General features: G+C 38.5%; 1 protein-coding gene across 2 annotated transcripts in view; it reads left to right on the plus strand.

Annotated features, from left to right (window-relative positions):
• Positions 1-6449: 6449 nt before the first annotated feature.
• SCLT1 (sodium channel and clathrin linker 1) overlaps positions 6450-22722 on the plus strand; it is a 31042-nt gene continuing 14769 nt past the window's right edge. For both annotated transcript variants that reach the window (XM_050320494.1, XM_050320493.1), the window contains exons 1-12: positions 6450-6701; positions 8298-8366; positions 9039-9100; positions 9995-10064; positions 11141-11196; positions 11565-11697; positions 12465-12587; positions 15226-15291; positions 17706-17776; positions 20034-20124; positions 20295-20386; positions 21049-21226. In XM_050320494.1, the coding sequence (XP_050176451.1) occupies positions 8337-8366; positions 9039-9100; positions 9995-10064; positions 11141-11196; positions 11565-11697; positions 12465-12587; positions 15226-15291; positions 17706-17776; positions 20034-20124; positions 20295-20386; positions 21049-21226 (972 nt within the window). In that variant the 5' untranslated portion in view covers positions 6450-6701; positions 8298-8336. The remainder of the gene's footprint in view (positions 6702-8297; positions 8367-9038; positions 9101-9994; positions 10065-11140; positions 11197-11564; positions 11698-12464; positions 12588-15225; positions 15292-17705; positions 17777-20033; positions 20125-20294; positions 20387-21048; positions 21227-22722) is intronic.

Consider the following 22722-nt stretch of genomic DNA (forward strand, 5'->3'; position numbering starts at 1 on the left):
AAAAAAAGTAACCCTAAATGTAATAATCTTTGACTACATTTTGTTTAAATCTCTTAGTTCATGTTGACATTTGTCTGCACCTGTTCAATCACTCTACTTCTCATTCTGAAGATCATTTGTAGGGACTTCATTGAACTTCTTTGATATGTGGTGTGAGTTCTCTTCATTTGTCTATTCTGAGCTCAGGATAATCTGACTCTGGAAAAAAATCCGGTGTAGATAAACAGCGTGGTGTCTAAACAAAAAAAAAAAAGAAAAAGGTATAAACGTTCCCCAAAGTCCCAGTATCATAGCTACTTCTTAAGCCTCTGCCTTCTAAGTTTTTTCTGTTCCCTTCTTTCTTACTTAAGGTGAAAATAATGGACTTTTGACCACCTCCTTTTTCAGTTGAGCCTCCTATGTACCAGACACTCAATCCAGGTTGCTCCCAGAAATGGGAATGCACGATAAACAGCATCCTGCTTTCAGAGCCAACTCCTTCTTCATCTCTAGTGAACTATTTCTTGTACATATCTTGTTCAAAAAGATATAAAAGCTGGAGATGGTAAGGATGGGAGAAGGAGGAATGGGAAAAAACCACATTATTATTTAAAGAGAAGAAAATGCTAGATAACACCAAAAAGTAAGTAAACATTCCCTTTTCACTGCATTATAAACCTAAAAATAGGTAAGGTCTGAAAGGCTTTTAAAGGCAAATTTTGGTAATTTGGAATATTTCAGCTCTTAAGGGATGTCATTAAAGGAAACTGAAGTTTCATTTTATTTAAGTAAGCTTTCGAATATTCCTGAAAAACACATAAACCTATAAAAAAGTGAAACTTTCAAATCTCCAGTCCACCAAAAATAAGAAAACACCATGCAATTCTGAGAAACAAGTTCTCCATGAACTAAAATGCCCATTTTTTTCCTTTGTTTTGGTTTTACTGCACTGCAGGAATGAGTTTATATTACAAGTCTTGAACCTTAGGGAACCTAGAGGTCTCTATCTCTCCTTATAGAACCCAAATAAAACCTGTGGAACATCTCAATACAGGTTCTGAACCAGCTTTTGCCTTGGCCTGGATAATTCTTATGACTGCATCAAGTGACTTTTATGAAGACTAAGTTCTGAGTCATAAGTACTAAGTTCATAATGTCATATTCTCCATTCACTCAGTTTAACTAAAGACTTTGCCAAGTCTGTCCTCCTCTTTCTCGGTCTGCAAGTATGTATATCCACAAACATATATAACCTCACTAAAAAAAGAATAAATACCTCAAAAAAAGTTTTGTTTTCATTTTCTATTGTGTTCTGTGTTTAAAAAGTAAAGGCATATTCACAGAACAACTTAATTTTCAAAAAAAAGCGGCAAGATCAACATTTGTCGCTGGTACGGTCGTAGTTATATATGAACCAATTTTCAGCACAGAAATTAGTTATAGGTGCATCCATAGGCAGCACATTAATTAAGTCTTTTGCTGAATTAAGACTTAAAGACAACTCAACACTGCTTCCAACTGCTGTCCTGTTGACTTTTGTCACCAGTATAGGCACAATTGCTAGATGGCATGAACCTATCAAGGAGTTGTGGAGCTGGTCTAGGAGTTTAAGACTATAAGTTATTTTGTCACTTCAGAATAGCCAACAACTAATCTAAATCCCACAATTTTGAGTCATTAAAAACACATTTCAATTCCACCATCATTATTTACCATGATGCAATTAATACAGTAAACTGCTAAGAATAATGGCATTTATTTTCTTTTAAATTTTCTAGGAAAGAAACAAGAAATGTACAACCCTGCTAAGAGACATATCTTACATGATATTTGATATGTCTCATATCAAAGTATGATGCCACAGCTCTGCACATATGATAACTCAGGAGAGAACACATAAATTCAAAGTGAGAACTTTGGAAGCCTTTAAAGGGTTTATTTTAGTATCTTCTATGCTACTCAGGTTCAACTGATTTAATAAACTCAACAACTTAAACAATTACAGAAAGAACATATAGTTTTACTAAAAGTAAAATCCAGAGTCAGATGTAACCATGTGAAAAAATAGAGAAATTGTAATGAGCCCTATCCTTAGGAGAGAGCATTGTGCAGTTAATGTAAGTAATGAACCTTTCATGTGAAATGATGTAGTGTCACAACTCATTTACATCCCACTTAAAATGTAATTAAGTTTCCCTGACAGCATGGCTTATGGTTGAAAGAACAGACCTGGCTGCTAAATTAATCCAGAACCCCTCTAGTTAAATAACACTGCAAAAGAAAACTTAACACACCTTCATTTAAAGTTCCTAATCTTACATTTAAAGTGGTACTATAGGGAATTTCAGAGAATGTTTTTAAAGACTTCTAGTTACATTCAATCACACAGCTGACTTGAAAACAGGTGTACTGAACCCACAGCAAGTTTTTGCCCAAACCACAGCGCACAAGATAATGCAGTAAACATGTCTAAACATGTTTTCATTTTTGGATTCTCTTGGAACCAACCCATGCATTGCAGGAACTCCATTACCAGGAGAGTATTCTCAAATGTAGAGACAGATCAAAGGTCACAGTGAAAAGGTGGTCCTAAAACAGCAAAACAGATGATCATCACCAGGTTCATTACTTGTAATGATGCCCACGTCTAGTTTTTTAGTTTACTTTTGCCCTTACTCAGAGAGTGTGTGTGTGTGGAGAGTAGGGCTCCAGGTTCATTTTTTTTTTGGCAGAGTCATCCAGCTTCTTTTGGCCACGGTTTGCCTCTGTTCCTTCACACCCTGTTCTGCCCACTGCCCGGACTTTCTTTGGGTTTCATCTGCTGAGAAACTTTTGAGGGGAAAGGCTGCTTGAGGGGGAAGGTCAGCAAGGCTTCCTTGAGGCCAGCAAAACCTTTCTGAAGCAAGAAGATGCAATTGTCATTTCCCTGCTGGGAAAAAAAAGATGAGTGTTTAAAAGACAATCAAAAGGACTGTAATTCTAAAGATGGACGCAAGATAGCAGCAAAGACTGTGAACAGCATTTCTCCTGACACATTTCTGCTCAAAATGCAGGTCAAAACTTTTGTGGTTACAAGCACACTGCAAGAGAGACAGAATGGAATAGTCTGAAGAGCTGAGAAAGAAAGTTCAATGTACCAGACTGCTCTCACACAATGCTTGCTGCACTCCCAACAATAGTAATCCTGGCAAGCATCTCAAGGAAGTTAAGCAAAAATACTTGGGAGTCTTGTGTGCCTCTTGTGGTGTACTTCTAAACTGAAAAGTTTGCAGCTCCAGTTAACACAGATAAATGTGTGGTGAGACAGCTTGTTCAGACTACTGATCTGCACCTTCATTTTAAGCCCTAACTAATATCTAGAACTTTCCATTTCCCAAGGCCGGTGGAGCTGCTTCACAGGCCACACACAGGAGCCAGATGAAGATAGACACTTAGCCCTCTGCAAACCTTGAAAGTCTGTAAGAATACTTCCAGATGAGAAGGAAGAAGCAGAGCCCAAAGGTTTAGTGTGAAGTTGACAGGCTGCAAGGAGAAGGGCTAATCCCATAACTGTTTTTGCCCTGGCCCATTTTACTGTATGGGAGCTGTATTGAAGATTCTGGGCTCTGCCAGCCTGAAAGAGCTTAAGTAAGAAGAGGCAGGTCACGGAAAGCTTTCTCTCTTGGCACAATTGAGCTGTAAATGGAAAGTGTTCCACTTTCAGTCTGGGACACTGAGTGATAGTGATGGTAGGAACTGGTGAGAAGTGCAACGCAACCATGAGTTTGGTGAAGTTCTTTGGTTGCAGGGTAAAGAGTAACATCAGCTGTGATTTTTCCTCCTAGGATATTGGTCATGGGCTCCTCTGCTGACCTTTTTACAGCAAGGAGGTGAGGTCTGTGAGTGTGGAAGAGAAGGTGAGAGTCCATCTATGTGAGAAGGAAGAAAGAGAAGAGAAGGGTCTGAGAAGCAGAGCCCTAAGAGCTAAATATCAACCATAAGGTTGACAGGTTGCAAGGAGAAAGGATAGTATAGCAACTGTTTTTGCCTGCCCTGGCCTGTTTTGCTGTGCTGGAGCTGTAGTAGACACTCTGGGTTCTGCCAGCATGAAAGTGCTTCAGGTTATATCTAGCTGAGGAGACCGAGGAGTGCAGTGTGGGCTCTGTGCAGTTTAAAGGCTGCCAGGGGAAAGCAACTGCCACTCGACTGTTGAGAGCATAGAATCTCCTATGAAAAGGGCAGGTAACTGAAAGCTTTCTGCCGTGGCACACTTCCCTGTTTGAGCTGTAGCTGCAAAGTGTTCCGTTTTTAGTCTGGGACACTGAGAGTTTGTAATGGTAAGAACTGGTGAGAAGTGCAATGCAGCCATGAGCTTTTTGTACTTCTTTGGTTGCAGCGAAAAGAGTACCATTAGCTGTGAATTTTCCTTCTAGTGAATTTTCCTTCTAGGAGAATTGGCATGAGCCTGTCTGATGCAATCTTTGCAGTTAACCAAGTTGAGATCTGTACGAACGAAAAGAAGGTGAGAGTCCATCTATGAGAGAAGAAAGAAGCAGAGCCATAATATATCCATGTGAATTTGACAGGCTGCAAGGAGAAAGGCTAATATAACAACTGCTTTTACCCCAGCCTGTTTTACTGTGCCCAACCCATAGTGGACACTCAGGGCTCTGCCAGCCTGAAAGTGCATCAGGGGTACAACCAGCTGACCAGAAACTGGAGCTCAGTGTGGGGTGTGTGAAGTTTAAAGGCTGCCAGGGCAAAGGGACTGGTCTCTATTTCTGAGAGCATAGAATTTGCTATTTGAAGGGATACATCACCAAAAGCTTTCTCTCTTGGCACACCTCCCTGTTTGGGCTGTAGCTGCAAAGTGTTCTGTTTTGATTCATCCTGGGACACTGAGCGACTGTGATAGTAGGAACTGGTGAGAAGTGCAATGCAGTTATGAGTTTCATGTAGCTCTTTGGTTGCAGGGGAAAGATTTCCCTCAACTGTGAGTTCTCCTTCTAGGACATTTGGCATGGGCTCTTGTGCTGCACTCTTTATGGTAAGGAAGTGAGGTCTGGAAGAGTGGAAGTGAAGGTGAGAGTCCATCTATGTGAGAAAGAAGGAGCAGAGCAGTAAGGTCTTTCTGAAGTTCACAGGCTGCAAGGAAAAAGGTCATTGCAAACCAGCCAAACTAAGGGATTTCATGGAAAACAGCAAGCACATCTTGTTAAAACACATTGAATATTTGCAGAGCAGCAAGAACAGAGGACACTGCAATCCAACAGCTGACGTTACTTAGAAATAACTGTACAAGCCTTAAGAATACCCTCAATCTATCTAATAAGCAAAAGAACCAGTGGAACCCAGTTTACAAAAATTTTATGGCCTGTTACCCCTACCCTTCTCCATATTATGAGTTCCTGCCCATCTCCGACAGAAAGGATCCTTGATTTGTTTCCTTACTCATCTCTCAGCCACAGGAGAGAACTGGCAGTGCATAGCCTGACTGAGAATTATGCACATGCTATCATGTCCTGTGACTAGAGAGGTGCTGGCTCTGTAGCTAAATTGTTAACCACATTCCTTTCAGTTGGAAGCACTTCATCTCTACCCAGATACCCATTTTCTTGGGAATCACAGACCTCAGCCGCAGCAGCGCTACACCTCACCAGCAAGGAGACCCGTACTGTCATTGCTTTGTGTTTCATCTTACCAAGGGGATTTGTCTCTTGCATCCCAAACTGTACTTATGACGGCAAGAAGGACAGAAACAAGCAGGAAGAAATAAACTGCTCTTTATTAGTTGCTTGCAGGGGAAAAGTTGGAAACTGAGTCAGAGACAGCAGCTTTTACAGTATTTAAGACTTTATTACTAGAATCACATTATCAATTAGGTTGGACAACCGTCCCTGGAGGTGTTTAAGGAAATGGACGTGGCACTTAGTGCCATGGATGTGGTGGTGGTCTGGCCATAGGTTAGACTCGATCTCAGAGGTCTTTTCCAACCCAGCTGATTCTGGGACTGCCACCGCTAGTGCAGCTTAAGACTGTGTCCTCTCGCTCTCGCCGACTGCCTGGGAGAAGAGGCCAGCTAGTTTCCGAAAGGCACGAGTTCCCAGAGGGGGCTCCACATCGCTCCGGCTTTCGGTTCCCGCCTCCGCTGCTCCAGCCACGAACTCATTTCCTGAAGTGTGCGTGTGTGTGTGTGGGGGGGGGAGGTTAACGCGTGAGCGCCCACCTTTAACCCACAAACTCTGGTCCAGAGAAGTTGTAATGAAGGCTTTCTTGCACCTTCAGACGCCCGGCCGCACACCCAGGCCGGGAGCACCGAGCACTCCCTCTGCCCCGCCGCCGCAGAGCCCCGCCCGGCCTGCGCTCCATGTGACCGCGGCCGCCGCTGAGGGCGGAGCGGCGGCGGCGCCGGCGGGCGGGGCCGGTCCGTCTGCCGTTGTTGAGGCTCCGCCGCCGGGGTACGGAGGTGGCCGTGGTGGCACCGGGGCTGAGGATTTCCTCCCGGGGCTGAGGATTTCCTCCCGGGGCTGAGGGGAGGAAGGGAGCGAGCGGACGGGGCAGCTCCACTCGCCGGCCCCGCCCGGCCCGAGCCCGTCCCCGGCGCCCGCCGGTTGCCGCCTCCGCCCGCCCGGAGCGGCTCTCGCCTTCCCTGCTGGCGAGCGGCTGGATTAAGTGGCTTTCCCCGCCGCCGGGTGGGTGTTTTGCCGAGGGGAACTCTGCGGTGGGAACGCGGGCACGGCCAGGTGAGCGTTGGTGGCAGTGGAAGTTTGTGTTCTGCGTCGTGGAACAGCGTGAATAATTGTTTTAGTTAGCTAAACGCTAATAATTAAGAGCTGCTAGCCAAATAATTAAGAGCTAGCCAAAACCACGTGCGTTTTCGTGACCAGTGCCTCGTTAAATGATGAAACCACGGCATTTCCGATGCTTGGCTTGCACCTCAGAGGTAGGAAAAGCTCTCTTGCCGTTTTACTTAAGAAATTCGCTTTACAGGCTGAAAATCGGTATTTTTAGTTACACGACACAGTTTTGATAGTTTTAATATTCCTTAACATGGCTATCAGACTACACCTTAGCAAAATACTGGCAGAAGGAAATTGTTTCTGCACAGCTTATATTCCTGTAAATAGGAAATGGGTGGATGTGCTGTCCGAAGAACTGTCGCTGTCCCTAATTAGTGTTGCAGGAAAACGTGATAGCACAGTAGTAAGACAAGATCACAGTGCATGAAGTGCTATAGCTGTGCATCACTCAAACCTAAGAATTTCGATTGGTAACAAGTTCTGTGTGATGGCTTTAGGTGGCCAAAGGTGAAAGACCAGCTCTTGATTCCAAAGACCTCAGTAGCAGAAAAGCTTCTGTCTGAACCAGCAGAGTAATTCTGGTTCAAAAATCTGTATGTTTATTGAACTTTCCAAGAGTGTTCGTTATACTGGGACATGAACAAATCATGGTTTTTCAAATATTTGGAATTTCGCCTTTCCATATGTATTTACTTTGTCTGACTCCTTATTTATAAATCTTTAGACTCTAAATAAAACTCAGACTAAATGCACTGTGAAGCAGTTCTTTCCTATCAAAGAGTTTGATTCTCCCTTTAAAAAATATTTATACATTTTTATGGGTGCCAAAAGACAAATTTGAACTTGTCCTGTGTGCCAGCTGAGCCCAAAGTTGTCTGAGGCCTACTCGGAGTCTGATTTATGGATTGATGTTTCTCTTACTTCATGAATGTAAAATAAAAGTTCTAAAACACTGAATGTGTGTAATATTCCTAAAAAAGGATTCTCTAAGCAGTACTGTATTTAATGTTTTAGAATAAGTATTTGTTGTGTTAAATATGTACCTGTTAAGAAGGTTCTTGGAATGAAATTCTAGTCTCTGGCACTGATCAGTTTAAAAGTTGGGCTTTACCTGAATGCTTTTTGAAGTGTTAGCATCCAAAACTAAAAATAGTAATCCTCCATTATATTACATATTTTTGTGATACACTGGAACTTTTACCAGAATGTATTTAATGGTTCGGTGTTGAAGATGAGCTTCTATAAGGGGTGTGTAAAATTTGCCCCCTTTTGCACCTATGGCCTCTCATGTTTACATACTTTGGCTGGTAAGGACAACAACTTTCCCTTTCCTGTTCCTTACATTCTTTTACTCTTACCTCCTTTCTATCGCCTCTGCCTTTTTCCTGTATCCTCCTTTAGAAGATTAGAATAGAAAAAAAACTGTGGGATATGTATCAAGAAAGCACTATACTGTTAAACATATTTCTGACTGGCAGTCACATTTGTGTAATAATGTGTAATGTCATAGCCATGATTCTCAAACTTGGTGTTTTGCAGATCCAAAGCCAAATATGGCACTTGGACACTGTGAAGCAGATGAGATTTGTGAGTGTTATTGCTGAGCAGGTATGTGAGCTCAGGAATGGAAGCAGTAAGAACTTTTGCAATGAGGTTTTTGCAGCAAACAACACAGGGCACAGCTCACTTCAACATGGCCTGGCCCTGCTTTGGGTCTGTCGCACAACTCAAGTTGCTTGTTGTTTTTCCAAGCAGCAGAACAAAACTGTCCTAACAGTGAATTATGGTATTTTTGGTGCATTTTCAAAAGTGTTAGCTCTGAAAGAACATTTGATTTGTAACGTAGTACACTTTTTTTACTTTTCTAGAGTTCTCTTTTCTAATAGATTGGTCTAATGCTGAGGTACCATAAGCCTGTCTGAAAGTCTGTGCAGAAGTTAGGGCATCAGCACATTCCTGGTGCATGGAAATGGACTGTAGCACTTAGACAAACTTACAATTTTTCTTTTAAGATTGAGATGATTCCCCTTCAGATGCAATTATGCCTTATATCAGAGATCTCTAGGAAGAAAAAAAAATACAATTTTTACATATTGGGCCAGAACACTAAGGGTTTTGAACGTAAACCTGAAAGTGATTCCATAGGATGTTGTGTACAATTACAGTACAGACAGTTTTGGGTTACTTATAGAAGTTTAAAACTACATACAGTTATGTACAAGTACTAATATGTGAATCATTCCATGTGCAAGTACTGATATGTGAATAATTCCATCACAGAAAAGTGCCCTTGGTGGTGACTCCCTATTAGGATCCAGGGTGATGGAGCAAAGGGACCAAAGGTAACTGATTCCAAGTGATAAGTTGGAGTGCTACAATGGATTTGAATGCTCCTAGAAGCGTAAATATCCAGGTGAACTGGATGTACACATGTTCAAAGATCTGAGGACTTATGAATGGAGTCTGTAGAACTGTTACGGTAGCAGTTGTGCTTAGATAGTGTTGTGTTTATTCAGGAAATTAAATTACTGACTTTGCTTCCACAATCTCTAACAAAGGACGAGAGGTGAATGAAGGAATTCCCTAGTCTAAATCTTGAGATAATAAATTCTGGTAGGATTGCACTGATCCAGGTAGCCCAGGTAACTGCTGTCTGTTGAGGTCAGGTGGATGTTTTTAAAAATGTTTTATTTGATAGTCTTAAACTAACAGTTGCCTATCAGAAAATGATTTCATAATCACTGTAATTTCATGATACAAAAATAACCTAGCCTTTCTTCTTAGCTTTTAAGGCATTATCACTCTAGACAAATATAGAATTTTCAGCAGAATTACTTTCAATTATGAAGATATTAGGAAGGAAAAAATATAGAAGTAGAATTACAGTATTTTATATTGTCTTATAGGCTACCTTACTGTTGTATGTGAAAGCAGCAATAAAGTCTAGTCTTTTAACGTTTGGAATTCTATGTATGAAATATTAATGTTGTATTAATGGTCATTTATAGTGTCCCACGTTCTAGTTCTGTTATACACGACTCTTGCTGTTAATGATCATAGTTTAAAAGTAGTAATTAAATTTGTTCATTAGATTCTGGGGAATGTCAAGCTTGGAACTCAAGAAAAGTGACTGTTCCGTTCTGGTCTCTAGATTGAGAATTCTTTAAAAATAGTTAATTATCAGAATGTTTCAGCATTTACAAAACTTGTCCTAAGCATGTTTTTCAACTTTTTAGCGTGTCAACTCTAATCGCAGAGTATGATAAACACTTGGAGGAAATGAAAGAACAGCTGCAGCTTTATCAGGTATGGATGTTCCTAACATTTCAGACTGTGCATTGTTAATGTTATTAATATCTAGACCACTAGTTTTTGTCATGCTTCACAAACCTGCTGGACTGTAGTTTGCCTCAAGCAGATGAATGGAGAGCTTACTGTGAAAAGACTGGGACATTGTCCAAATTGCAACAGTTTACTGTTTGGAGAAGCAATGCTGTGAAATGAAACGTGCACATTTTATTTCTCTAGATGCTCTGATACAGTTGCAGGTGTATTTCTAGGTGACATTGAGACGAGATAGCTGTTTCCCTCTTTCCTTCCAGGTCTGATCTGATGCAGTCCAACTCAGTCCTGCAAGTGTAGATACACCCAACCTCCTTCATTCTTGTTAATTCTTCAAGTTCAAATATTTCTTTAAACGTGTATTATCATGGAAACTGAAGTGGAAGGGAACTGTCCTCTATTCTGTCACAGAAAATGAAACTTTTTAATGCTTTGTAACATGACTGAAAAGTGAAGTGATATGTTTAAAACCTGTGGCATACAGAAAGCAATTTTTTAGTTGTGATCTACACAGAAATTATACACTGGTTTTGGTTTAATGCACTGAATTTGTTTGATCTGTCCATCATAAAGATTTTACAAATAAAGTCTTCAAGCTTGGCCAATATCAGAAGGCAGCAGAAGCAGTAAGGTTTTGGTTGCACTGCTTAACAAAACAGCCACTTTGATTCACGTAACTGAAGTTTCTTCTCAGTTTCCTAAACTTTTCCCAAATGCTTATGGTATGAAAGATGAGACTTATCCACTGTGCCCCTAAAAGAACTTGAGTTAATTCAAAATCAAACTGTAAGACTGATAAGAATTTCAAAAGGTTAAGTTTAATGCCCAAAATAACATCTGAATGCTGAGGTATAACAGGACTTTGCAGCTGTTAAATTTAAGCAGCATCCCTGAAAAAAAAAAAAAAGAGTTTAATTTACTGTGTTATGCTGAATTAAGTTGTCCATCTTTTAGAGTATCATTCAGAAATAAAAGATGAAATAATTACCACAGTTTGTGTAACTTAAATGAGTGCTTATTCTTGTATGTCTTGGTGTCAGGTACAAATGAGCGAGATGAGGCTAAAATTGGAAGAAGTCACCAAGGAAAATGAAAGGTAAATAATTGCACTCCCATGTTACTACTGTTCTTTTGATTTCTAAACATTTTAAAGCTTTTTTTCTAGAACCATGAAAACTTTGAAATCTTCAATTACTAAGTAGATTCAGGATTTTAATGTTAGAGTCTTAAAATGCTTAATACAGATTACAGCACCAGATATAGGAGTTTTAACCACATTGCTAGAAGAACTAGATATGGAACTATTTCAAACTGTGTTCTGTGTTTATAGAACGTAACTTAATAGATTTAAATTTAATTAAGAAGTAAGTAGTATGTACAGATGGAAGGCACAATATATTTCAGTTGTTAAAAAAAATACCTGTTAAAGAAATACTTTGCTGAACTCAGTCCTTTGAATTTCAGGCTGCATGCAGAGTTGAAAGAGGTTCTTGAGAAGCAACTGGAGGCTCTTCCTTCCATGCATCTGGAAACTGATATTCCTTCAGATGAGGTTGTAGTGAGAAACCTTCAAGAACAACTACGACTGGCAAAGCAAGTGTGTGAGATGAAAGATTTATACTGTTTTATTTCTCTTGTTGTGCCTTCACAGATTAGGGAAAACTGTTTTATTTCTTGATTCAGAATTCATTTTTTCCAGAGTTCCTGGAAACTGTTTTGAGGCCCTCTTGACATGGAATTTAAAGACCTGAATTCTTTCTCTAGATTCATAGAAGAATTTTTTAATATTAATTTGTGCCAGTAACTTTATCTAGTTGACTTGATCTGTGTGTTGAATTTATGACAAGCAACTTAATGATATATTTTCTTCAATTCACATTTTTTGTAGTAGCTTGTCATTTTAATCAAGACCACTGTAATGTGATATGAGGAGGTCAAATATATATATATTTGTGGGATATAGAAAATATTTAAATCTGAAAATACAATCAAATTTTGTTCAGCTTATTACAATGATCTGTCAATCCTGTTGTGTACGATTAAGTTGAAGTTAATTTGATAGCTGAATTTGGTATTTGATTATTATCTATACTGTAGGCCTACCTTAAAACCTGTGAAAAGTTTGAGTTCTTCAGAAAAATAAAGCAGAGAACTCGTGATTCACTTGTAAGCAAAATTTGAAATTCTAAGCATGTTTTTCTGCGTCTGAATTTGCTCTGTGTACTTAAAATGTGAGCAGAGGAAAGTATAGGTAGTGGCATTTCTTCAAAACAGAAGTTAAAAATCTCTCTTTTTAGAGAATGATAGATGGAGATAAATATGCTATCATGGAATATTTTTACAAGGTATTGTTCTGTAACTCAGGAAAAAGGACAAGCAGTTGAGCTCTGGCAGACGTTGTTACAGGACCGCGATCGACTTCAGCAGCAGTACCAGGAATGCCTGACTGAAACGCAGATTCACGCCACTGAAAGGAAAAGGCTGCATGTAATTTTCATTTATATCTTTGTTAATTTTGGTATGTCTTCCTATACTGTAGAGATTCTGGATCTGTGTGTAGTCAAACTGAAGTGGGTGTGTTCTGACAGTACCGTTATGATTCGGTTATTGAAATTATTAGAGATTCCTCTGCCCGAATTAAGGTAGAAATGAGACGAGATGCCCAAGTCAGTAGTATGGGTTTTATTTAATGGTAAATGTGAGACAGAGATAGAAAGAAATAGGAAAAAGAGGAGGGAAAGAAAGAGAGTGACAGAGATTAAAATAGAAAATGGATCACCACTGCATGTAATCCATCAGTGTCCTGACAGTCCGGTTCTTCTGGTCTTCTTGGTAGTGAGGGTCCCACAAAAAATAGAGTCCAGTGGATTAATATATGTTCAGGAGATACCAGGCATCTTCCCTAGAGGTGGGGAGGAGCTTTGCAGTCTCTTGTGGCAGGCTCTGAGTTTGTTTCCTCACTTGGATCCCATGCAGTCCTTTAGTGGTAGAAGGCCTCAGGAATGAGTTGCAGGGGCGCTTTGGGGGTCTGATAGTTTATGACCTCTTCTCATCTGCCTCTCACATGAATGTCCTGAGTGTCCGTGATCTTTCTGGTTACTCCTTTGGTTTGATATGGAGAGATTTAAGAAAGCACCGTCACACCCCAAAACCCTTCTCCTCCACCAGCTCCTGGGCCTTGTTTATTTCTCCTCAGACCTGAGATGGTTAGACACTAGTCTCATCTCAAATCCCCAGTCACAGTCCAAATTCCAGTCATGTTTCCAGTGGTCTCAAACAGGCAATTGCTTCTTTGTTTGACAAAAAGTCTTTTTATTATTTGGACAATGTTTAAGACATTACCGACACTTCAGTCCATCATGAGAACTGTTAATTAATTATTTTCCATAATAGTCATCTAAAGTTGAGTGGTCAGATGTGGTCACTGATTCGTCAGCTAAATGCACCATTACGATGATTGGAAAAGTTCTTTATTCCAAAAACACGGGCAGAAACCTTGGGGAATGCACTGAGTCTGAGTACATATATATATATATATATGTATACATGCACAAGATATGCATGTGCATATAAATAATTATGTATTTGACGTGCATGGTTGGAAATCTTTAGTGGCATAAAACATCTGAAAAAGTTGCCAGAGATTTCTGAAGTCTGAAGTGAAAGCCTTCCATCTGTTCTCCTGTGTTTGAATAGTGGGAAAAGTGGTCTCCATTCCCTGTTGTTATTCAGTAAGGAAGCATTTGTAAACACATGAAAAATGAAGTTGACCAGTATTTGTCTAATGTTAGCTTGTTTCTCTTCTGCTGTGTCTGGGGAAGGTCTTTCAGGAAACCTCTTTCAGAAAAGCTCCTCTGCTCTGATGAGCTGTATAAACATCCTCAGTGTGTGAAGAACTAATAGAAACTTTTTGCCTGTATGTACCTCGCTGCGTGTATTTCTATGTCTGTAAAGAGAAGCTACAAATATTTTAGTATTTCCTTTCTATTTTCATATGAAGTTCACCTTAGCAATGTGATCATTTCTGAGAAACAGGATAAATATCTGTATCGCTATTGAACTCTGTCAAGTTTCATAATTATTTCAAGGAATGAGGACTCTCATCTTTGTGTAGTTCCAACTTTCTGCTCTTATTTCTTCTATTAAGTTTTTTCTTGTGTTAGTTACTGGTAACATACTCCCACAGTAAATTGTAGAGATCCATTGGTAGCTGTTGGAGTGTTTAGGGCTGTCAGATTCCACTTTTCCTTATTGGCTAAATTTTTGGTGGATTTTAATGCCATTGGAACAAGAGTGAGGTTAATCAGACTTTTATTCTTAAATGCTATTGGTCGCCCAGAGGCAACACTTTTTAGTGTAAATAGACTTTTATTTTAGGGTTACTTTTATAAAATAGCTGTCAGAGGTAAATAGAAATAGTTAAGACCAACTAGAATTAGAACTGAAAAAAAGCAAAGAAAAATCCTTATCCTTATAAGGATTGGATATAGTAGGCAAGTGAGTTGCAGGAATAGGGTTCTGGCATATACTTGACCTTGAGACTGCTGGATGAACGCAGCATGATTAGATATTTCAGCTCAGGGACTTCAGTCCTCTCTGTGGTCTGAAGGCACTTGGCACGCTGCAGATGACTTTTCTGTGTCACACTAGTTTTTGTAGGATGACAGAGTTCACATTCAGGGACTCGAGCTGAATTGAGCCATTTTTTTGTTTGGACTCAAGACATGGCAAAGAGCAAATTAAACATGTCCTGTACAGGTATTTTTTTAGTTAAGGGTTACATGTCTGTTACTGTGCTTAGCAAAAATGCTTGTAATAGCATCATAGTCTGTTTGGCTCGTTATAGGCACTGCTTTCATGTTTTGAGAGTAAGTGCTTATGAGTTTTGGAAGGAGACAATTTGTAACTGAGTGACAATGAGATACCTTGTTCATTAGTAAATCTGTTTTTCTGAATTACGAGGTCAACAGCTAAAAGCAATCTCATTAAAATCTACAGAGGCATACTGAATTTCCTGCTACACTTGGAGCTTTTTTGAAAATATATTCAGTTGACTATGAAACTTTCTAATTATTTACTCTTTATTATTATAAGAATTATAAGAAGCTTTGATTTCTTGTTTTAGGATCAACTGACTAGCTGTCAACAGTCAATTCGACAACTACACATGGCCAATAAGAAAATGGAGTTGGTAAGTAAAACCTTCTGAACAGTGAGCTAGTAATTTTTTTTTTTTTTTTTTCCTCAGAGTAAGCAAAAAGGCCTTCATAAATATCTGGTTGAAAAAGAAATTGTACCACTCAAATTTGCAAACTTCTCCAGACAAAAATCCGTTAGTGATGGCTTTACTCCTAAACTCCAAACACCATGTCAAGGTAGCTGAGAGGTTAGCTTTTAATGTATGGGAGCTCTTTCTTCTAGAATTCAGTGGTAAGCTTACACTCAGAATTGTAGTATGTGGTTAGTGTACATATTCAAAACCATCTTCACAGAGGAAAAATTTATTTAAATGATGATGCCCTCTTTTATATGCTAGCTCTGCCACGTGTTTACCCTTCCTGTTTTGGTTCTGTTGACTTCAGTGTCTTTGTCATTGACATTTTTGCACGTTTTTCTGAGCTCCAATAATCTTCCAATGTTTTTTTCACAGCCTTAGGTTGTGAGACTTCTTAGTTGCTAAGCTTTAGCCTAGGACTTCCAGCATTGACAGTTTCTGTATTGTAGAAAAACTGAGGTGAAAAATGGGGTGAAGCTTTTGACTGAAGGGCTTTGTCTTTAAAAGACATGATTCCTATGTGATTTTTTTTTTCTCTATTCGTTTTGAATATTGGCAGTGCGAAAAGACTTCTGACTTACTCTAACAGTCTACTCTCTTTTTTTCTTTATCAACCAGACTTTTTTTCCCTCACTTATGACCCCCTTTTGAAACGTAAGCTTGTTTCTTTGGTGTGAAACGTTGTAGGTAGGAAGGAAAGATTACTGCAAGCTTTGTCATGATGCCTCTGTCACAGAAAACTTGTATATTGCCTCTTTTTCCTTTCCCTGCATTTTGTGTTGTGTTGAAAGCAAGTCAAGTCTCTGAATGTTATTTGACAATGTTTTTAACATACCTAATCATTCTGCTTGCTGACGTCTGAGTTCTTTCCAGTTGTGCCATCATTCTTCAGCTGTGGTGCTGGAACACCACACTACTCCAAAAGAGGAAGTTTTGTCTGAAGATAGATACCTTAGAGTTACTGGGGGGGTTGCTGTGTGAAAACAGTCTCAAATAAATACAATGATGTGCTCTAAAGCAGTTTTGCTGAGGATTTGGAAGTTCCCAACTGTTTGAGCTGTTGTTACAAGCAAATCAGTAGTAGGTACCTTAAAAAAACAGGATCACCCTATGATTAAAATCATAGAGTTGGAAAGAAATGATGTTGAGAGAAAAGAGTTAAACTAAAGGAAAGAGATGAAACAGACAATATTTAAGATAAAGGGCATCTGTTTGTTTGTATTATCCAATAACATTTGACACCATCTGTTACCAAAGGCATGTCATGGGATAAAGCAGCATGCCCTTTTTTCAGCTAACAAACTGAAAAATAGAAAGTGAAGAGACAGAGTAATTAATCAGGTTTTTTATTGTGATAAACCAGCTGTGTTTCCTAGATGTGCTCAGGTTGGAGCTGTTCAGTATATTTATATGTGTTCTGGAAATGAGATTCAGTATTAAGGCAACATTGTTCACTGCTGATGTTAAAATATTTAGAGTAGTGAAAACTGAAGTAAACTGCAGAAAGATCTCGTGATGTTGCTTATCTGATGTAATTTTATCAGGCATTTTATTGGCATCATAAAACCAAAGTAATACATGTGGGCAGGAGGGGGCTTTCACTTTGGGTATGCCATGATGGTCTTGAAATTAACTTAGCATTCAGAAGAGGTATTTTAGAAATAGGAAGTGTTTGAAAACAATTCTTAGGAACAGTCAAAAAAAGCAAGAAGAATATTAATATTAATAATTAATAGGAGAGGGGAGAAAAAGGAGAATATTGTGCATTTTGAATGCTGCCTGCCATTATGGTCATCTTTAATATCTCAATGTAAGATATATGGAAACTCTAGAAAAGGCTAGTAGGGTAACAAAAATATGAAATTATTCTGAAATGAGAAGTCAGTTGAAGGAGAATGACACCTCCAGCACTATGGCTTGCATAGAAAAGAATGAAGGAGGAGCAATTGCTCATTGTTCCTTGTCCCTAAAATATAGGAATTTTTTGCAGCATGTGTGGTCTGCTGGGGTACTAAGTGTCACAAGGGATTCTAGGCACCTAAACTACATGGAAGTGCAGGTGACAGGCCTGAGCTACTGCAACTTTTATCTCGTGAAGTTGTTCTGTTACCAAAATATGGACAAAGAAGGGAAGGAACATCACTCTGCTTTTGCCTTTCTAAAATACTCTACGTAAACCTTGGCACTTGAAGACCAGCCACAGTGTTAAATAGACCTTATTGGCTATTTTTATGATATAATATTCTGTAAAAATGTCCTATAAAAACTCTGAATACATAACGTTTTCAATACTATAAGGAACATGTTAGAAATACCTCCTTATTTTGCAGACCAATCAACAGTTTCTGAGAACTGTGACAGAACAGAACGTGGAACTAGAGCAGCTGCGACAAAAACTGAGGTATAAACCCGGCAATTAAAAAAATATTTAATATCTTTCCTGTAGCTTTTCCCAGCCTGCTGCTGTATCATGGGCCTTGTTTGTACTGCAGGCTAATTTCATAGTGATAGCTACAATGGTTCCAGTTAGTGCCTCTGAAGATTGTTAGACGTGTGCATCATTAGTGTTAGGGTAATGCATTTCCACTTAGTGTGGTTTGGTTCAGCTTTTCCCTGAAATATTCAAGATTTGATCTTTGATTTAAAAGGAACAAAGTGTCAGTATCACAGCACAGTTGACTCTGAAGATAGGTTTTCATTACAATACAGTTTACTCAAAATCCAATTATGTGGTTGCTCATTACAGTTCTGAAATGTTCAAACAAGCTTCGAGTTTTAATTTTTTTACTAAAATTTGCATTAATTTATCAGTAAAGAGCTCTAAACCATAGGTTCTGTGGAAGTTAGAGGTAAGAGTACTGTTAATTACATTCCTGGAGTATATCAAGGAAAATGTGGAACAATGTCTGGGACACAGTTTCAAGATTTTTCTGTTTACAGCCAAAATCTATTCAGTGCCAGTTTACTGTGTCTGTTCTCTCTTTAAATTAGTGATGTTTGAGGTCAACATCCAAACTTAATTTCAGTACAGTGGTGGATTATCTTGCTCTGAACTTCTCTTCCCAAATGCCCAAATATGTATGACTATTTTTGATTAGTTGCTGGTTTATATCTAGTGAAATTGTGAGTTAATTTAGGAAGTGCTGCAAGAAGTTCTGGTTCTCCAAGAAGTCTGGAATATTTTCACTGGTTGCATCTCTAACATGAAGTTACATAGACATAGTTCACATGGATTATGTAGCATCTACCACAGGCAATTCTAATCCTTTGGGATGTCTTTAATATTTACACGATTTATGGTGATTGAGTAGTACATCTGGAATGGAAAAATGGATTTAAAAAAACCCAACAACTTGTGTATTAGAGAATTAAGATTTTACTTAGGTTTTTGTGGACTAGGTAAAACACACAAACTAAGAAACTTGGCATTACTAGGGCATGTATCTGCATTTCAGAATCTTAAAGCTCTTAAACAGAGATAACTTGCCAAGATTATGTTAAAGATACACTGTAAAGAATAAAAGCTGCATCTTTGAAATCAATTTGTTGGCTGTAAAATGCACACCTCTGCATCTGATCTGAACCTGAATTTGGTCATTAAAATGCATTTTTAATACTTAAGCAGTTCTCATTTTTATGGCCTTTTTATATTTTTCTTATTTCTCCTTTCTTATGCTGCCTTTTGAGTTTTTATTTTGTTTAACAACACCTTTTAAATATTTTGGGGGAAGCAATTTAATGTCCTTCTGAATGTACCAGTACTTTTTGTAGGAGAAATATGCATGATTTCAGGTGGAGTAAGATCGAAGTTTTGGACCTGCAAGAAAGACTTGTGTTTGGGAATAATGTTTTTATTGTAGTTTTTTCTCTGAAAAAAAAAAATGTAATCAAATTAACTTTCCATTAGCATTAGCTAACCTAGTATGTTCTAAACCAATATGTTTTATCTATTTAAGATGTTTATATTTATCTAATATCTTCTAAATCTAATATTCTAAAACAGTTTGCTCTGTTTTAACTTTATCAACAGTCAGTCACTGGTCTTTAAATTTAGCCTAATATGCAACCTGAATAATTGGGTTACACTCGAGGTGAAGGGCAAGTCAGAGGAGTTGGAGGATTGCTGATTCCAACAGGCTTTTGTACCAAGGATGAAGAACCACTAGTCATCATTAACTTGATTCATTGACTAGTTTAATTTTTAATCTCTCCTCTTTCAGCTCATAAAAACTATTCAAATTACAAAGCACCTAATTTAAATTCTTTAGAAGTGTTTAATGATTACTTTTTTAAATTCCTAGTCCTATTGCTCTAAAAAATGAAATCTAATTCTGTAAAAGACTTCTCTGTTAGGTATCTGTGGCTAAGTATACTTAAGGTTTTGAATCACCTAAAGTTTTTGATTGCCTAGTCTTTCCAAATATTTAATCAAAGCATACACCTTCCTTTTAAGCTGACTTCTCAAAGTCATTTCCACAGGACTGTGGAATTTGGTATTCCTCTCTCACTGTACCACACAGTAAGAAGGAAAAGGGGGAAACCTCTTCTGCCCTGTTAGAACAGTGTTATGAAATCTGACTGCCCTTCACAGCTATTTCAACAAAGTTGTAATGGAGCTATTTTTTTCCCTCTATAATAATTGTTTTCTTTACATACAGGCAAGCCAAAATAGATGGGCAGGCAGCAAATGCTAAGCTTGAGGAAATGACCAAATTGAAAGAGAAGCTTCACAGCCAATTGGAGAGAAAGGTATTCTAGAGAAAGGAATAATTTCTGTTGCAATTGAATAGCCAGTCAGTTTCTGAATGCCGATGTTAAATTATTTGCAAGTTGTTCCTTAGCTTGTTTTATGTGAGTATATCTTTATTTTGTGCAGGGAAGCTCAGATCCTGTCTGGATAATACATTTATTCTTTCTAGGAAGGAGACATGGTATCTGCTCGGGAAAGAGAAACAGCATCTGACAAACGCTTGCTGCAAATGCAGTCTAGTTTAAAACAATTAGAAACCAGGTAAAGATAACTCACTGGGTGTTACTAACAGGATGCATTCCAAAATTATGCCTTGATTCTGCAAAAATAGAGTGGTTGTTTTGTGACAAACACTTTAGAAGGTAACAAAGCATTGCTGCTTGAGAAGGCAGCCTGAGTGTCGCTAAAGTGCTTGCTGTGGATGTTTAGGGCATTTAGAGCTGTGCCCTTCATTGAACCAGCAGCACTTGTGAACTTCGAGATTTTTTTGAGGATCACTCTGAGGCTCTCTTGCCCATTCTTATGCCTTCCAGTACAATCATAATTAAACAATAGGCATTTCTCAGCTGTTGTTTTCTTCTAATAATATAGCTGCAACTTCATTGCCCACATCCAATTACTCTGTTTCCTCCACAGAGGAAAACTTTATTTCTTTTGGGGCTCTTCTATTCTGGTTTAATACAGAACATTTTCAGAGATGTATCTCAGGATAGCAACATTCTTTTAAGGACCTTCTGAGATTAGATATCTGAGTGAACTCCTTTAATTCTCTTTCTTTCTAGGACTTGATTAATATCAAACTCAAAAACAATGCAGTTTTGGCAGCTCATGAATAGATGCTTCCTATTAGTTCAGTCTGAATGGATTAGTGCCTTAATTAACCACGTTATTGTTAAATGAGTAAAATTACTACTGTCTTGTAGATTACTTGTTACTGTCCAAGAGGCTGAACAGCTGAGAACAGAAAGAGCAGCCCTGGAGGAGCAAATCAAAGAGCTTCAGGCCAAGGCTGCTAATCTAGAAAGTGAGAAGTATGATGCTGTTGTAAAAGTCCAAGACTGCATACAGCTCTTGGAAGAAGCTAACTTGGAAAAAAATCAGGTAAGTCACTGGATGAAGGTATTTCTTAGAAATTGGAATACTTTCATCACTTACAGTTGTGAAGAGCCTGATTTACACGTTCTCACAGGCGTACATGCGTGCACGGGCTCGCTTCTTTTATGTCTGTTGTACTAAAATTAGTAATGCATAGATAGCAAACTGGGAGATGGCATTGCTTAGGCTTGTCATTTCAAACACTGTGTTGAGTGCCTGGATAAATGTGATCTAAGTGATAATACTGTGCCTGAATACGAATTTTCCAAAATTTTTGACAAGAGTTTCTTATCGCATACTTACAAACAAATTCTACTGTCAGAATGAAAAGGAAAGGTTCTGTTGTGAATTTGTAACTTAAAAACGGCTAGGAAAGAACAGCTAAACTAAAGGGACTTTTTTGTCTTGTGAGGGACATAAGTCACTAAGAGAGAGAGATCTGTGTTCAGAAATCTTAAAAAGCGACTGAGTAATGAGTGGGTAAAGTCTGCAGTCAGGAAAAATGTGAAAATATGTTTATTAGTCTATTATAAAATGGCAGAAAAAATTCAAACGTACCATATTGGCTGCTGAGTTTAGTCTTACCAGTCAAAAACCGGTTTAAGGGATAGTGTGGATCTCTTTTAAGAACACATTCACATAATCCTCAGTGGTGCTCAATAAAATTAATAGGATGTTCAGAATGGGAATTAAAAAAAAAAACCAAACAAACCACCTTTAAACACAGTACCCCTTCGTGTGCAGTTTATATCAGCCCATTTCAGATGAGACATAGGAGAACTAGGAAAGTACATGAGGAGTCAACAAAGAAATCTAGATATGTGGAAAGGCCTTAAAAGAACTTTTTACATACAATGTGTGATTAAACTGTCATAGGATGATGTGTATACCAAAAGTATAGATATGAAAACAGTAAGATGCACAACAGGGCAATCCACCAAAACTTCCTAAAGAACAGGACCTAATCCAGCAAGTCTTGAGAAGCCTGTTGATCAAAAAAAATTAGACCCCCTGTTTTCACAAATTTTAACTTTCCTAAAGTATCTGCTCTTTGCCCCTTTAGAAAATAGGATACAGGGCTTGGTAAACTTTTGTCTAATATGGGCTCTTTGTGTTTCAATGCTAAGCTTCTGTTCTAGTCAGACTTTTGGAAAATTGTGTTTGCTTCTGAGGCAGAACTTTAATGCCCATCCAGAGACTGTAGGTGAAACCCAGTTAATGTCTGTGGGAATAAGTGGAGGATCTTAGAAGTGATTCTGTTTGGGCTTAACAGTTCAACACTGTTGAGCAGCTAAAAAGATAAAACGCTTCCTTTTAGCCTGGAGTTGCTCTTCAAACTCAGAGACGAAACAAAGCAGACAATTCTTAATTTAGTGCTCTGGCAAGTGGTGTCAATACATTCTGTAATCTTTTCAGACCAGTATCTCATGTTACAGTGTAACATCAGTAACTTGCTTGCACCTCTCAGAGGAAGGGCTCCTTGCTACACTATTTTCTGTAAC

Source organism: Myiozetetes cayanensis, unplaced genomic scaffold, assembly GCF_022539395.1.
Source record: "Myiozetetes cayanensis isolate MyiCay16 unplaced genomic scaffold, myiCay2020 scf24, whole genome shotgun sequence".
NCBI classification, from domain to species: domain Eukaryota; kingdom Metazoa; phylum Chordata; class Aves; order Passeriformes; family Tyrannidae; genus Myiozetetes; species Myiozetetes cayanensis.